At 47.2% G+C, this 17,626-nt stretch overlaps 1 protein-coding gene across 1 annotated transcript in view; it reads right to left on the bottom strand.

Moving 5' to 3' along the window:
* The window catches only part of PLEKHD1 (pleckstrin homology and coiled-coil domain containing D1), an 85,115-nt gene that overhangs the window by 25,632 nt on the left and 41,857 nt on the right, over positions 1 to 17,626 (bottom strand). Inside the window, exons 8-9 of the mRNA XM_077464726.1 lie at positions 9,046 to 9,139; positions 763 to 935 (exon numbers count right to left, since the gene is read on the bottom strand). Coding sequence (XP_077320852.1) covers positions 763 to 935; positions 9,046 to 9,139 — 267 coding nt within the window. The remainder of the gene's footprint in view (positions 1 to 762; positions 936 to 9,045; positions 9,140 to 17,626) is intronic.

The raw sequence follows: 17,626 nt of genomic DNA, 5'->3' as shown, positions 1-17,626 counted from the left end.
AGGAACTGCTTCCACCTCCACCCATGTGACCTGTACACGTGATACTCAGCGTGCTGCGAAAAGTCACTGTTTGACTCATAGAACGTACATTCTTTTGAGTTCAAACTATCCGGTAAGCCTACATCTACTTCGGTGGTGGTGCTGCTACACTGGTGTCTTCAATTTTCATCTTCGGTGTTTGATGTCAACGCAATGGTTTTAGGATCTTCAAGCTTCTCAATATACACTGTGAACTAAAAAAAATTTTTTCACGGACATAAATATTTAAGCCTTGCACTTAATTTATTTTTATTATCTAGTAATTCACATGGCACTTTTCACATGTGAAATTTGGTGTGATATATAATTTTTGTTATCATTTATATGGTAACTACGGTTTATAGATTTATTTTTATGTTAATTATGTTATTCACATTTTAATGGCATCAGTTTGGTTATGCCAATTAACTCGAACACTTTAGCGATACACTTATGCACTAGACAGCATAAATGAGCCTGAAGAGCTGCATTTGACCTGCAGTTGACCACCTTCTGACCTGCATTGGACCTGCTTGAAGTGGGTTTTGCACCTCTACCGACTTGTATGAGAATGCAAAACCGATTTATAACAAGTCAGTTAGTCGACACAAGCGCTTGAACTGCTTCATTATTTTTGTGATTGAATGTGATTATAAGTGCCACAAACATTGCTTGGATATGGCCAGCACTTGGGTTTGTTGGAACACGTGTCCCAGGTCTTGAAGCACAGTATAGTTTCCCCACCTGGTTTCAGCCTGAAGCTTCTCCTCCAGTAACACCTGCATCTTGCTTTCAATCTGCTGCAGACTGCTATGGAGACCTTGTCTAGGATGCTCACTGCAATTGGCTGAAGACTGGCAGGGATCTTGGCTGGCTTCCATGATGGCGATGGTTCTCTGCTTTTCCACAGACAGCTCCTGTCAATGATTACATAGAGGAGTCTCACCTTGCAACAAAAGCAGCATTCATAAAGCAGCCATTTACGTTGGCTTCACACATTACATGTGAGATACATTTAGGACGAAAGGTAGAAATATTAAAATATCTTAGTAACAAAGGGCAAGAAAAAAAGAGTAAAAGAAGACATTATAATGTGTCAGGCTGGTGGTATAAGGGATGTTCAGTAAGTGCACACTGAGTTACGATATTTAATTTATTGCATTTGAGTATACTGTTGTGTCTTAGGCTGCATTCACACCTGAGCGTAGCGTTTTCAAGCGTTTTTTGCGGTGTTTTTTACCACGATTTGCAGCATTTTTTACTGCGATTCGCGCGTTTTTTACGGCGTTTTTTACCACGATTTGCCGCGTATTTGTGCAGGGCAAAAGGTCACCAATGTTAAAAGAAGAAAAACGCCCAAATCAGCCTGATTCGCGCAACAAAAAAGGGTCTGGAACTTGTTTGAGCTTCAGGCGTAGGGCTTCAGGCGACTTGGAGTGGAGATGTGAACCATCTCCATTGAGAATAATGGATTTTTTCCCCTCCAGCGTTTTGTAGGTTCAGGCGTCAAGCTACAAAACGCTCAGGTGTGAATGGGGTCTTAAAGGAAATCAAAATGGTGGCAGCTCCTTGAAGTGTTGAAAACCGGAGGCAGCTGCAGCACTGGAGTGGAGGGACAATGGGATCAGAAGCCTATTGCCTCTTTAGGAAGCTGCCATTTTAATTCCATAGAGAACAGACAGGGTCTCTTTAAAGCCTAACTCCAGCCAAAAGTGTTTTCTTCTGTTTTGGATAGAGTGGGCGAAGAGTTAAGATTTCTCTCAGGTTTTTATGCCTGTCTGTGACACCAATGGTGATATTTCACCTCATGCCCTGTTCCTGTGATGCCTGTGTAAGAAATGGATGGTACGAGAATCACCAGCACCGATATGAGAGCAGAGACAGCATGGAAAACATTGTCAGGAGATCTAACCTATCTTCATTTTACAAACACTTTTTTTTGTTTTTTGCCCATCTCTCTGTTGGAGATTTCCAATCACTTTCTTTCCGGACAGGAAAAAAAACTGATAGAGGCTCTAACCCAGGGGTCAGCAACATTTTCCACATTAAAGCATAATGAAACTCTGATATATATACATATCTATCTATATATATATATATATATATATATATATATATATATATATATATATATATAGAAAGGCCAGTATGGTGGCCTGAAATTATGGGAGGAGCCCGGTGGAATATATAACCAGCCGTCCGCCCGTCTTCCTCGTCGGTTCCGGTGCGCGATACCTGATACGTCAGATATCAAGGGCCGACTATCCTAGACCAGACGCAGTGAGCCCGTTCGTGAGTTCCCGCGTTGTTCGTCTCCGTCTTGACCGTCTTCCCGTTCATCAGCGTCCGTGGGTTTCGCCGTCGGAGTGTCGTCTTACCCATCGAATTTGTCGTTACACGTCGGGCCGGCTGTCGCAGGTAGGGCTTCGGCACCCCCTTTTCGGTTCATGTATTACGATGTCCCATCAACATTCCCTGAACTCACGAACCGCTCGGATGTTTTACTGTGGCTCTCGTACTCATGTCACTGTTTCTACTTTCGATGTAGTCGTTATCACCTTCGGTCGATCACGCCACGTCAGGCGATTCATTCGCAGGTACGACATTCGAAACCGTTCGACTCCCCGAGCATTTCTATTAGTATCGGTCGAATCGTTCGACTCACAGCCGACTGCTTGTTACGACAAAGCAAGCAGTCCGCACGTATCTGTTGGTCTGCTACAGTTCGAATATATCTCATCATTCATGCAGTTGTGTTATGTATCTCATTTTCATCTCATTTCAAATCATTTCAGTCCCACTCATTTCTACCGTTGCAAATCATTTCTGTCACTAGCCGCGCTCCGGTGCGAATCCTGTCGCACCTCTGGTGCACCGATTCGCTTTGAAGTGCCCCAGGGTTCGGCCTCATTTCTGTACATGCTCCAGAGACGGAGTCACTCGCAGGTTCACGCACGGTCCCTGATTCTTGTCTTTGTCATGGCATACCATTTCTGTCACTTATTACGCTCCAATTCGAATCCTGTCGCATTTTTCTATGCACCGATTCGTCCTGGTGTGCCCAGCTGCTACGCCTCATTTCGGTACATGCTCCAGAGACGGATTCTTTTTTTCGTAACCTGCAGTCCAGTCGTTGAATCCGGTCTCTGTCATGGGATATCATTTCTGTCACTTATTACACTCCAATTCGAATCCTGTCGCATTCTTTATGCACCGATTCGTTCTGGTGTGCCCAGCTGCTACGCCTCATTTCAGTACATGCTCCAGAGACGGATTCTTTGTTGTAACCATCAGTCCAGTCGTTGAATCTTGTCTCTGTCATGGCATATCATTTCTGTCACTTATTACGCTCCAATTCAAATCCTGTCGCATTCCCTATGCGCCGATTCGTTCTGGTGTGCCCAGCTGCTACGCCTCATTTCAGTACATGCTCCAAAGACAGGATTCATCTGTTTGGTTCAAGGGCTCGTCCTCTGATTCTTGTCTTTGTCATGGGTTTTTCATTTCGTTTCACCTATCACGTTCCGGTACGAATAGTCACATCTGTGTACCAAATTCGTCTCGGCGTGCCCCAGGAATGGCCTCATTTCAGTACATGCTCCAGAATCCGTTTCGTGCTCGGTCGCAAGTTGTGGCATGGCGATCCGGATCTCTGTCATGGCAGGTTCTCTCATTTCACTGTCACATACCGCTTCCCGGCTCGGGTCCAGTTGATTCTTCAATGTTTGGATGCCTGCCGGGGGCCTTGCTCCTCGGCCTCATTTCATTATAGATTGCCTCAAAAGGGAAAACACAGCTTTGTTTAGGCGTGTCTCGCTGTTTTCTCCACATACAAGCGTAGACTTCTTGCAATCGTTGCAAACACACATCCAAGCGTAGACTTCTCGCAATCGTTGCAAGCACGCATCCAGACATAGACTTCTCGCAATCATTACAAGCACGCATTCGAGCATAGACCTCTTGCAATCGTTGCAAGCACGCATTCGAGCATAGACCTCTTGCAATCATTGCAAGCACGCATTCGAGCATAGACCTCTTGCACTCATTACAAGCACGCATTCGGGCATAGACCTCTTGCAATCGCTGCAAGCACGCATTCGAGCATAGACCTCTCGCGGTCATTACAAGCACGCATTCGAGCATAGACCTCTTACACTCATTACAAGCATGCGTTCAAGCATAGACCTCTTGCAATCGTTGCATGCACGCATTCGAGCATAGACCTCTGGCGATCGTTGCAAGCACGCATTCGAGCATAGACCTCTTGCACTCATTACGAGCACGCATTCGAGCATAGTCCTCTTGCAATCATGGCAAGCACGCATTCGAGCATAGACCTCTTGCAATCGTTGCAAGCAGGTGTCCAGGCACAACTTGTTGCAATCATTGCTGGCAGGCACTTCTGGCTTGCTCAATAGATTGCTTTAGGGAAAACCTGGATACCTTCCTAAATGTACGTTGTATTACGGGGTACTTATATTTATAGGTATAGTTGATCCAGGGAAAAAATCCGATTGCCTCTCGAGGGGTCAGGAAGGAATTTTTTCCCCGGCTGTAGCAAATTGGCCTATGCTCTGTTGGGGTTTTTTTTGCCTTCCTCTGGATCAGCTGCGGGCGTAGAATTGGGTGTGTCGGGTTGTGTGATACCTTATTTATTTTGATTTGGTTGGACCGGATGGACTTCTGTCTTTTCCGGCCTGGCTACCCATGAAGCCTACCATAATTCCTTGCAGTCGTTGCAGGCACGAGTCCTGGCACAACTCCTTGCATTAGTTGCAGGCACGCATCCTAGCATAACATCTTGCAGTCGTGGCAAGCACGCATCCTGGGTAACATCTTGCAATCATCGCAAGCACGCATCCAAACATGCATTCAAGCACAACTCCTGTAGTCTTCGCAGTGCACATGCGGTAACACGAATTGCTCACAGTCACTACGTATACATCTCCAGTGACAAACTCCCGGGCAATTGTCGCAAGCACATGTTTAAACACAACTTTTAGTCATGCCAAGGCTCGCGACTTAGCATAACTTCTTGCAATCATTCGTTGGCAAGCACGTTCTCAGTGGCACACAAACTGGCTACACGTCATTTTCAGCAGCACTTAATTGGCCACTCGTCTCCTGTGGCTTTTCTTACAAACCACTCACTGTTGTCTGTCTATCCGTCTCTTCCTTAGGACAGTTGAGTTCAGCTTCCGTCCCGCACCAGGATCATGTTGTCACACGCAACTGGCTTCTTCCTGTAGCACGCCCAGGCTATTTCTAGCCAGCGTTCAGCATTTCTTATCCTTACAGTGCACGGAGAGCCATCTGTCGTTACGGCCCATACAGCAAGATCCCCACCACGAAGTATCCAGAGGCATCAGCCCATAGCTAACGGCAAACGCTCGCCATCACAACTGCCATCTTTAGGGGCATATTATATCCTCGCATATTCTCCAGTCTAGTCGTCCAAAGACACCTACAGTCCCTACATGGCATGTTGAGTTCGCTATGCGCATCATCCCTCAGGGTCACGCCTTGTGTCACGCCTATTGGTCTTACTGTCCCTCTCACAGGATCCAGAGCAAGTCCTCAGCCTGGATCCCGCGGCAATAGCAGTCCTTGCTATGCGGGAGGAATTCCTATCGTCTGGGAATGGCGTCTCCCTGTTCATTCCCTCCGTGTCTTCCCTTTCGCCCCAGGTGATGACCGACGCAGCGGCCTCCACGGGCTTGCGGCTGTTTTTTGGCCACCTCCGGCTCGCAGCTCCCTGGCCTCCCCAGTTACTGGCAATTCCTGGCTGCGCCAAGGCGTCCTCTCTGTTGATTATCTCCTTCCTACGTCAACTGGTCCAGCTCTTGTTGTTGTTTCAGTTCAACATCCATTGTTCCTTTATCCACGGTAAGTTCAATCAGGCAGCGGACGCCCTCTCCCGCTTTAACCTTGTCTCTTTTCCGATCAGGTACCCGGAGCCGGACCAACATCAGCAGCTATCCCGGACTGGTCTCAACTAACCCTGGATTAGCCCCTCACCTCCTAGCGGCTACCCAACTTATCGATCACTCCCTTTCCCGCAATACCCTCAAGGCCTATCAGTCAGCCTGGAGGGCCTTTAACCGCTTCATCACGTATCACAGCACAGTGACGTCCCGTGTCAAGCAAGTCGTAGCCTTCATTTCCTACTGCCACTCGCAGTTGGTGTTATCCGTTAATACAATCCGGCTATACCTGACCGGTGTACAACATTTCACATCCCTCCAGGACCCTACCGTACCCTCCTTATTTTCTTACCACACCGTTCGGGCTGTTATGCGCAGTGTCCAGAAGCGCCAGCCGATGGCCGGCACCAAACCACCGCCTTTCACAGGAGACGTTCTAGAACTATGTCAGATATCCTGGCCACTTCACCTTTCGGTCTCCACATGAGTGGCATTTACAAGCAGCCATACACCTGGCCTTCTACGGCTTCTTACGGCCAAGCCAGTTTACTTGTAGTAGCCTCACAGCACGCATGCTGTACAAGCACCACCTGGTCCGATACGAAAACCATTTCATCTTACACTTAGCAGTCTCCAAGACGCAGCAGCTTGGCTCGGGTATGGACATACACTTCTATAAAACCAACAACCGCTGGTGCCCGGTCACTGTTCTCATCCGCTTGTTGACCCTTTTGGCCAACCAACCAGGAACTGGCCCGCTTCTGCCTTTTCACACGAAACCTCCCAACGCAGCCCAGTTCATGGAGCATGTCAGGATACTCCTGGGCATCCTTCACCTCAATCCTGCTCACTACTCCGGACATTCATTCCGTATCGAAGCAGCTTCTACTGCCTCCCGCCAAGGGGTCCCGGTCCATGTTATCAAGAAATTGGGTAGATGGAAGTCCTTCTGTTTTGCCCGTTACATACCCAATCTGCAAATAGTGATGGCCCAGGCCTTTGTCAAACTCACCCAGTGACAGTCTTGATTCAATAAAGTGCAACCCCTACCTGGATGTTTTGCCCCCTTATTTTGGCATACCGTACGTTAGACCAGGGCACACTTTCAGGTCCATTTCAAGTAAGCGAGTTTATGTTAACCTTGTTTGTCATCCTTATCCGTATCGGTCTGAGGGCTCTGGACCATAAATAGAAAGGCCAGTATGGTGGCCTGAAATTATGGGAGGAGCCCGGTGGAATATATAACCAGCCGTCCGCCCGTCTTCCTCGTCGGTTCCGGTGCGCGATACCCGCCCACCCATCCCCTTTATCAGGGCATTTCTCTAAGCATACTCCTCAAGTGAGTACTCATTTCACCCATTTCATTTTAAGGTATGCCCCCTTATTTTAGCATACCGTACGTTAGACCAGGGCACACTTTCAGGTCCATTTCAAGTAAGCGAGTTTATGTTAACCTTGTTTGTCATCCTTATCCGTATCGGTCTGAGGGCTCTGGACCATAAATATATCTATATCTATATCTATATATCTATATCTATATATCTATCTATCTATCTATCTATCTATCTATCTATCTATCTATCTATCTATCTATCTATCTATCTATCTATCTATCTATCTATCTATCTATCTATATATATATATATATATATATATATATATATATATATATATATATATGCAGTGTCTTGAAAGAGTATTCATACCCCTTGAAATTTTCCACATTTTGTCATTTTACAACTAAAAACGTAGATGTATTTTATGTGACAGACTAGCATGTCTCCAGACCTAAACCCTATTGAGTATCTGTGGGGCATCCTCAAATGGAAGGTGGAGAAGCTCAAGGTCTCTAACACCCATCAGCTCCGTGATGTCATCATAGAGGATTGGAAGAGGACTCCAGTGGCAGCCTATGAAGCTCTGGTGAACTCCATGCCCAAGAGGGTTAAGGCAGTGCTGAAAAATAATGGTGGCCACACAAAATATTGACACTTTGGGCTCAATTTGGACATTTTCACTTAGGGGTGTACTCACTTTTGTTGCCAGCGGTTTAGACATTAATGGCTGTGTGTTGAGTTATTTTGAGGGGACAGCAAATTTAAACTCTTATACAAGCTGTACACTCACTACTTTACATTGTAGTGACATTTCTTCAGTGATGTCACATGAAAAGATATAATAAAATATTTACAAAAATGTGAGGGGTGTACTCACTTTTGTGAGATACTGTATGTCTGCTCCCTTGTATATACTGTATATTTGTAGTGCTACCCCTAAAGGAGCCACTGTGGATTGGACAGTTTCTTTCCCCAACAGTGCAGACGCAGCCAGGGGATTTGGGGTGATGCAGGATACTCCAAAATGGAACATATTGCTAGCAGATGATACTTTTTGCTTAGCTACTGTACCACTAGTATAGATAGACTGGAACAGTTGACGATTCACAACAGGGGACCATGAAGTAGTATGAGCACAAATAATGGCAAACTGGAAAAGTCCTCAGTTCACGACTGGGAACCATAAAGTAGCATGAGCACAAACAAAGGCTTTACTCACTGGATCCTGGTACACTGATAGTCCATAGACATTCAGTCTATAGGGCACCAGGGACTGGCAGCCCCTCTCCTCTCAGCTCAAAGATCCATACCCACAGGGGGATAAAGTCAATCTGTTCAAGGCTCCAGACTGTTTAACAGTAACCTAGCTCCATCTGGGTACACCTTGGCTAGGGCTTGGCTATGTCCTGTTGAATATTCAGATTGGACATTTGAATCCCCCCGCCCTAAACTCTAGCTCTTCTAAAGGCAGGGAGAAATAATCAAACTCTCAGCCTGTGAAGCACTGAGCAGATCAAACCAAACAATCTCCGCTCCTGTGATTACAGCAGAAGCAAAAACAAAATTTACCTACCAGCCTACATATAAACAAAAATTATACATGGAAAATTGCAGTTTAGAACTTTAATACAACTTGATAAATTGCTTTACGCTCAGCTGATCTCTTTTGTGTTTTACATGCTGTATATTTTGTTTAAGAGTTGTAAATGGCACAATTATTTACTATCATGATAATAGTCTAGACAGTGATACAATGCAGGGCTCACCTCTATTGTCCTATGCAGGTGCTGGGTGAGGCTGCATAGCTCTTGTTTCTCCTCTCCTACCCCCTTCATACAGTGGACGGTCAGCTCCAGCTCACTAAAGCAAATAAAAGAGAAAATAGGAATGGGTAGCTGCAATTCACAAACAATCAGCACAATTTACAAATTATTAAAAGCAGTAAACCATAGATCAGCTGAATTTGTTGCATAAGTGTCATATTTTCCACACACACATTACTTTATCAATTCTGAATGTAACTTGAAATAATGATATTACACCCAAGTAATAGCTACCCTTGAAAATTACCATGAGCTAAAACAACAGAGTTACACTATTTTATCCTGCTATAGGTGTGATAATTTACGCTTTGATAATATATAATATAATTCTTTTCAGATTGGAACTAAATACCAATGAGGCTGGTCCTTGTAATTAGTGATGGCCGAACGGTTCGCCCGACGGTCGTTTCGCAGCGAATTTCGGCTGTTCGCGGTCCGCCCATTCGGCGGACTATTGGCGCCGTTCGCCCGGCGGACTTCCGCGTTTACTGTGTAAAAAAACTTTGACCTATGATGACACATCCATCATGGGGTACAGGACAGCCAATTGAGACATTACAGCACATGGACACTTGGACATTCCCCCTAACTTATAAATAGACCCGATCCGGCGGCCATTTTACATTCTTTCTTCTGTCACTATAGGGAGAGGTTGCTGTGTGGAGCAGGGAGAGATTGCAGTGACCCAAATCGCTAGCTATTTGGTACACAAAAGTTCTTTTCAGGACTGGTATAGGTGTTAGGTGTATATAGGTTTGCTGTGCTAGTGATTGTTGCAGCAGCCTGAGTGTCTTTTGTCAGTTTAGAGAAAGGGACAGGACGGTGTGTCTGCTGCAGGGACAGTCAGTTTAGTCATTAGCTGTTACTATCAGGTCCACAAAAGTGCTATTCCAGTTATTGTTCCAGTAGCCTCTGTTTTGTCAGTTTATATAGGGACAGGCAGGAAGCAGTGTGTGAGGCAGTGAGGGTCAGTTTAATCAGTAGCTGTTAGTATATTAGGTCCACAAAGGTTCTTTTCAGGACTGGTATCAGTGGTATGGTAATAGGCTTGTACACGTATAATATTCTTTCTTCCAAATATAGAAAGAATATTATACTTGACTGCTGCCCTTCTGCTGCAGTCTGCTAATCATTCACAACCTACTTGTTCCACAAAGCTCCTTATAAGGACTGTTAATAACCTGGTGTAGGGTGCTATAGTACATAGGGTTGAGTGAGGTACAGTCTGCTATTCTATAAGGACTGGTATAGGTCCACAATACATAGGGTTGAGGTGCACTACTGCTGACCGCTGCCCTATACTGCAGCAGTCCTTCATCGGTATAGGGACTGACGTACAGTCTGCTAATCACTCACACACAACCTACTTGTTCCACAAAGGTCCTTATAAGGACTGGTAAGGTATAGGGTACTACAGTACATAGGGTTGAGTGAAGTACAGTCTGCCATTCTATAAGGACTGGTATAGGTCCACAATACATAGGGTTGAGGTGCACTACTGCTGACCGCTGCCCTATACTGCAGCAGTCCTTCATCGGTATAGGGACTGACGTACAGTTTGCTAATCACTCACACACAACCTACTTGTTCCACAAAGGTCCTTATAAGGACTGGTAAGGTATAGGGTACTACAGTACATAGGGTTGAGTGAGGTACAGTCTGCCATTGTATAAGGACTGGTATAGGTCCACAATACATAGGGTTGAGGTGCACTACTGCTGACTGACCGCTGCCCTATACTGCAGCAGTCCTTCATCGATATAGGGACTGAGAGTTTTGTCACAGGGTCATTTAAAAAATGACAGGCAGAGGAAGAGGCAGGCCCTTCCGCAGGGGTGGTAGGGGTAGGGCAGGAGCAACAGGTTTGAGCCAAAGTGGGAAGTTGCAGAAGGTGCGTTCAATTACTTTAAAGGATGCACCAGACTTGGTTGAGTGGCTCGCTCAGCCTTACTCTTCTGCACCCTCCTCATCCTCTTGATCTGCACCCTCTTCTTCACTCTCTGCTATGTGCACCCCCAAAGACACTACCACCAACAACACCACCACCACCACCACATACCTTCCGCTTGAGTCACAGGAATTATTTTCCGATCCATATCAAGAGGACATTTCTGATGCGCAGCCACTCTTGGCATTGGATCAGGAAGAGGAGGTAGCAACAACCGCTACTCAGCAGTCTGACGACAGTACCCAGATCAGCCCAAGGAGGAGGTTGGTCCCCGATGTTGCTGCCTACTCCGAGATCTCTACTTATAGTGGTGGGGAAGGTGATGTTGATGATGACGTGTCTAGTGATGTCATGTGGGTGCCCACAAGAGAGGAAGAGGAGGGGAGTTCAGAGGGAGATATGGACCAGCAGATAGGGAGGAGAAGCAGGAATAACTTACATTGCACAGGAGGGACAAAGCAGACTGCAAATGTATCAGGAGCGAGTCATCGACCATGTACGGTCACATCTGGCGCTCCCATGACACCGGCACATGGCTCCGCAGTGTGGGCTTTTTTTAACGTGTCCGCTGCTGACAATAGCGTTGCCATCTGCAAAATTTGCAGTCAACGCATTCGTCACGGTAAGCCCAACACTCACCTAGGGACAACCGCCTTAAGAAGGCACATGAGCAGCCATCACCGAGCCGAGTGGGAGCAACGGAACACACAAAGCCACACTGCAGGCTCTCACCGTCCAGCCTCGTCTTCTACTTCTCCTTCTCCTCTCTCCTCACAATTGTCCTCCACTCCACCTTCCATCACGCCAAGCTCACGTTTTTCTGCAAAAAGGCAGGCTTCCGTGGGCCTAATGTTCGAGCGTAAAAAAATGATGGCGCCGGATAACCCTCTTGCCCAACGGTTGACGGCTGGCTTGTCAGAACTCATAGCCCGCCAACTACTGCCATATAAACTGGTGGACTCGGAGGCCTTTCGCAAATTTGTGGCCATTGGAACACCACAATGGAAGGTCCCAGGAAGGAAGTATTTCTCAGAGAAGGGCATCCCAGAGCTATATGGCCATGTTCAGCGGCAAGTGAATGTATCTCTGGCACACAGTGTCGGTGCCAAGATACATCTGACCACAGACACGTGGTCTAGCAAACACGGGCAGGGAAGGTATATCACTTTTACTGCCCACTGGGTGAACCTTCTGACGGCCGTCAAGCATGTAACCCGTGGCACCCGTGTGGATTTGGTTTTACCGCCAGGGATTGCATGCAGGCCTGACTCTTCTTCTCCTTCTCCTCCTCCTCCTACTCCATCCTCCTCCCTCTCCTCCTCGGCTGACTCCTCCTTTTCCGCTGCTAGCGTCTCTTCCGATGCGCCGCCCAAGCTCCCCAGAACCTATTCGACATGCCAGGTGAGACGTTGCCATGCCGTGCTGCGTCTGTTGTGCCTGGAAGCCAAGAGCCACACTGGCCCGGCACTCCTTTCAGCTTTGCGTTCACAGGCAGATCAGTGGCTAACACCGCTCAATTTGACAGTTGGTAAAGTGGTGTGTGACAACGGTGCCAATCTGCTTAGCGCATTGAAACAGGGCAAAATCACGCACGTGCCATGCATGGCACACGTCTTAAACTTGGTCGTGCAGCGATTCATTATCAAATACCCTGGGGTCCAGGACATCTTGCGGCAGGCAAGGAAAATCTCGGCCCATTTCAGAAGATCTTACACGGCCATGGCTCGCCTTGCTGACATTCAGCGGCGACACAATCTGCCGGTCAGACGTCTTATTTGCGATTGCCCGACGCAATGGAACTCAACCTTCTATATGCTTGATAGGCTGCTCCAGCAGAAACGTGCAGTTAACGTCTACCTGTATGAACTCTGCGGCAGAACCGGTTCTGGGGAGCTGGGGTTTTTTCACCGCGCCAGTGGCTGCTCATGCGACGCATGCAGACTTCTGCGCCCATTTGAGGAGATCACCAAACTGGTGAGTCGCAGCCAATAGCGCCATCAGTGACATGGTACCTTATGCCTTCTTTATGGAGCGTGCATTGCGTCGTGTCATTGATCAAGCTGTGGAGGAGCAGGAGCGGGAAGATGAGGAAGTCGCAATGCTGGATGAATTCCCAGGGGGGGCTACTCTATCTGAGACAAGTGAACAACAGGAGTCTGAAGAGGAGTCAGAGGAGGATGGTGCCGGGGCGGATGAGGAGGAGCAAGAAGAGCATGCTTTAAACCTTTCTGGGATCCCTGTTGTGCGTGGATGGGGAGAGGAGAATGAAGAGGACGACATTATCCTGGATGATGAGCAGGAGCCAGGGCACCACACCGCTTCCAGTTTAGTGCAAATGAGGGCCTTCATGCTCCAGTGTTTTAATAGGGAGCCCCGTATAAAAAGCATAAGGGTCAAGGACCAGTACTGGGTGGCAACGTACTTAGACCCCTGGTACAAACACAAAATGGCGGAAATGTTACCGCCGTCACAGAGGGCTGGCAGAATGGAGCACTTCCAGGCCTTGCTTCGAGAAATGCTGCATTCTGCTTTTGCGTGCGCTGGCAGAGGAGCAATTCCCACTCCCAGAGAAGGAGTTGCGGGTACCAATCCAACAGCGCCTGCAAGAAGAGGCCGGTTTGAAGATGTGTTGGTGACTTCGGATATGAGGTCATTCTTTCAGCCGACCCATCGACAGGTGTCATCCGGATCCAGCATCAGGGAACGCCTAGACCGTCAGGTGTCCGACTACATCGGGTTAACGGCCATTGTGAACGCTCTGAGGAGTGATGAACCCCTGGACTACTGGGTGGGCAGGCTTGACCTCTGGCCAGAGCTTGCCCAATTTGCAATCGAACTGTTAGCTTGCCCCTCATCCAGTGTCCTGTCCGAAAGGACGTTCAGTGCAGCAGGGGGGATCGTGACCGATAAGCGTACTCGCCTAGCTCACGACAGTGTTAACTACCTCACATTTCTAAAAATGAATGAGGCATGGATCTCGGAGGAATTCAACACATGTGACCAGTAGACCATGTATATGTCTATAAACAATTTTTTTAATCGAGCACAGAGACCTTCTTTCTTCATTTGGCTAACTTCCTTGTCCAAAAAAAGCACACCGTACTATATGCCCGTACCCTCCTCTTTGAAGAGGTTGAGCGGTGTCATATTTCTACTGGGGCTGCTTATTATGAGGGGCTCCCACCATCCCTGTGCTGTGCTGACATCCTCCTGGGGCTGTACCTCTGCTGTGCATATTATGAGGGGCTCCCACCATCCCTGTGCTGTGCTGACTTCCTCCTGGGGCTGTACCTCTGCTGTGCATATTTTGAGGTGCTCCCACCATCCCTGTGTTATGCTCATTATGAGGGGCTCCCACCATCCCTGTGCTGTGCTGACTTCCTCCTGGGGCTGCTTATTATGAGGGGCTCCCACCATCCCTGTGCTATGCTGACATCCTCCTGGGGCTGCTTATTATGAGGGGCTCCCACCATCCCTGTGCTATGCTGACATCCTCCTGGGGCTGCTTATTATGAGGGGCTCCCACCATGCCTGTGCTATGCTCATTATGAGGGGCTCCCACCATCCCTGTGCTATGCTCATTATGAGGGGCTCCCACCATCCCTGTGCTATGCTCATCATGAGGGGCTCCCACCATCCCTGTGCTATGCTGACTTCCTCCTGGGGCTGCTTAAGGTGCAGGTGTCAGTGCTGTATATCACGGTGCTGATGTCAGTACTCTTTATCACGGTGCTGCTGTCAGTGCTGTATATCACGGTGCTGGTGTTAGTGCTTTATGTCACGCTGCTGATGTCAGTGCTCTCTATCACAGTGCTGTTGTCAGATGACTCTATCACGGTGCAGGTGTCATTGCTGTATGTCACGCTGCTGATGTCAGTGCTCTCTATCACGGAGCTGCTGTCAGTGCTGTATTCCACGGTGCTGGTGTTAGTGCTTTATGTCACGCTGCTGATGTCAGTGCTCTCTATCACGGTGCTGTTGTCAGATGACTCTATCACGGTGCAGGTGTCATTGCTGTATGTCACGCTGCTGATGTCAGTGCTCTCTATCACGGTGCTGCTGTCAGTGCTGTATATCACGTGCTGGTGTTAGTGTTTTATGTCACGCTGCTGATGTCAGTGCTCTCTATCACGGTGCTGCTGTCAGTGCTGTATATCACGGTGCTGGTGTTAGTGCTTTATGTCACGTTGCTGATGTCAGTGCTCTCTATCACGGTGCTGCTGTCAGTGCTGTATATCACGTGCTGGTGTTAGTGCTTTATGTCACGCTGCTGGTGTCAGATGACTCTATCACGGTGCAGGTGTCATTGCTGTATGTCACGCTACTGGTGATTATCTCCTGCACCCTCTTCTTTGCCTACCCTGACCTTCCCTCTCCTCCATTGCCTTCATGCTCTCCACAGTCCTGAATTGTCACAACAATTTCCCATATAAAAAAAGAATGCTTGTAGTTGTCGATCCCAGATTCACCTCATACATGTGTTATGTCATTGGCCATGTGGTGGGACTATGTTTGCACAGCTATTAATTATTTTGTGGCTACAAATTTGACCTGTACGTTTTGCGAAGTTCGCCTCCCATTGAAGTCAATGGGGCCCGTCGCGAACGTTCGTACGTTGTATTGGAAGTTACTCTGGTGGCTGTGTTCCATGCCCATATAGCCTAGAGAATGTACATCTTTTTACATTGCAATACATCTGTTGTGGCCATATTTTGATCTTATACTGTCACTGTATAGGCTGTTTTCATCAAGATAAAAATATGGCAACAACAGATATATTGCAATGTAAAAAGATGTACATTCTCTAGGCTATATGTTTTTACAAATAGAGAGAAGAGTCTTTAGCCAGGGAATGTAATCATGAACTGTGATAAAGATGAAGCCTTTCACTGCCAGAGCTTTCTTCTCTTTTTCAACACATGTTGAAATAATAATTTTGGGCCTGAAGATTAGTTCAAGCCTCCAAACCAGCCGAACTTCGATCCATCTATGACCAGCTTCAGCGAGCATGCTGATCACCAAGTAAGGGGGCGCACTCAATGCCAGGATAAGGTCATCTAGTGCCCAGGGCGAAGATGCCAAAAGGCGCCCCCATCAAAATGTATAATCATTATGTACCAGCAAAAGTCCCCTCCCCTCCAATAGAAGGTGAGCACTAATATTCACACTTACCCCCTAAGCATAAATTCCCCTTGCGAGCCAAAATTCTCCCCAAACAAAAAATCCCCCTCTTACTGTACAAATCCCCTCTCCCAGCTTAAATCTCCCATGATCCCTACTAGCACAAATCCACCTCCCCACCATACCCCTTCCTAACATAAAACCACCCTTCTAGTATGAACCCCCCTTCAAATCATCCCTTCTAGCAATATCCCCCAAACCCCCCTCCTAGCGCAAATCCTGTACCCCTCAAATTTTTCTTCTGAGCATAAATCCACTCCCCCACTCTAAATTCACCTTTCTTAGCACTAATTCCCCCCCCCCCAGCCTAAATTTCCCCTTCTAGTACAAAACCCCTAATTATCCCTACTAGCACAACCCCCCCCCCCCATCACTCTTCCTAACACAAATCCACCCTCCTAGTACAAATCCCCCCACCCCTCCAAATCACCCCCCTAGCAAAATCCCCCAAATACCCACTTGGCTCAGGGCAGATGCAACCTCTCCCCACTCTTTGTCCTGGCCCTGGCCACACTAACCACCAGTGTAATAAGAAAATTGGATGGCCGCACACTCCACTGGAGCATAGTAGCTTTATTGATCCTTATCACAAACATGTATAAAAACTCATAGCACACAGAGCAAGAGTGGAGAGGAGAGATGTTACATACAATCCCATATACACAATCCTATACCCACGGTTCATCCAGAGGAAAGCATGATCCAATTTTCTCCAGCAGGGGAAAAAATTCCTTCCTGATCCCCCAAGAGGCAAACTGATTTTCTCTGGATTCTTAAACCTTACCTATAAATGTTAGTACCCAGTTATATTATGTACACTTAGGAAAGAATCCAGGGCTTTTTAAAGCAATCTACTGAGCTGGCCAGAACCACCTCTGGAATTAGCGAATGTCAAGAACGCGGTGATGTACAACAAGTACAACGGGACTAGAAAGAGGAAGTTCAATACCAAGTGCGCCACCCTTTGGGCTGCTTACGCTAATCTCGTGTTAGTAGAAATTTGGTGACAGACGATTTGTGCTTTTCAGCCACCTGCTTTTCCAATCATTACTGCTCTTCAGTTTGTACTTGTGGGTTCATATTTCTATTACGTATTTGATTTTCAGTGCGTTCTTGTCCGCTCGTATCTGATTTTCAGCTCTGGCCTTTGCTTTTCAGTGCTTTCTGTTAGTTCGTTCTGACCAGATGACCATTTTGAAGCCATGAGGACCCTCACCCCGGACCAGAGGGTTTATAACTACCGTCTGGCCAGAGCCAGAAGAGTGTGGAGAACGTTTTTGGGATAATGGCCAGCCGGTTCCGCTTATTCCTTATTCCAATCAACATGGCAGAATATAAACCAAACCATATAATCCTTGCATGCCGCATTTTACACAACTATTTAAGGAGAAATTT

This window comes from Lithobates pipiens, unplaced genomic scaffold (genome assembly GCF_037356315.1).
Source record: "Lithobates pipiens isolate NorthernLeopardFrog02 unplaced genomic scaffold, aLitPip1_a1.2 Scaffold_30, whole genome shotgun sequence".
NCBI classification, from domain to species: domain Eukaryota; kingdom Metazoa; phylum Chordata; class Amphibia; order Anura; family Ranidae; genus Lithobates; species Lithobates pipiens.
The sequence above is the reverse complement of the archived record's forward strand: the minus strand, read 5'-3'. Positions and strand labels throughout refer to the sequence as shown.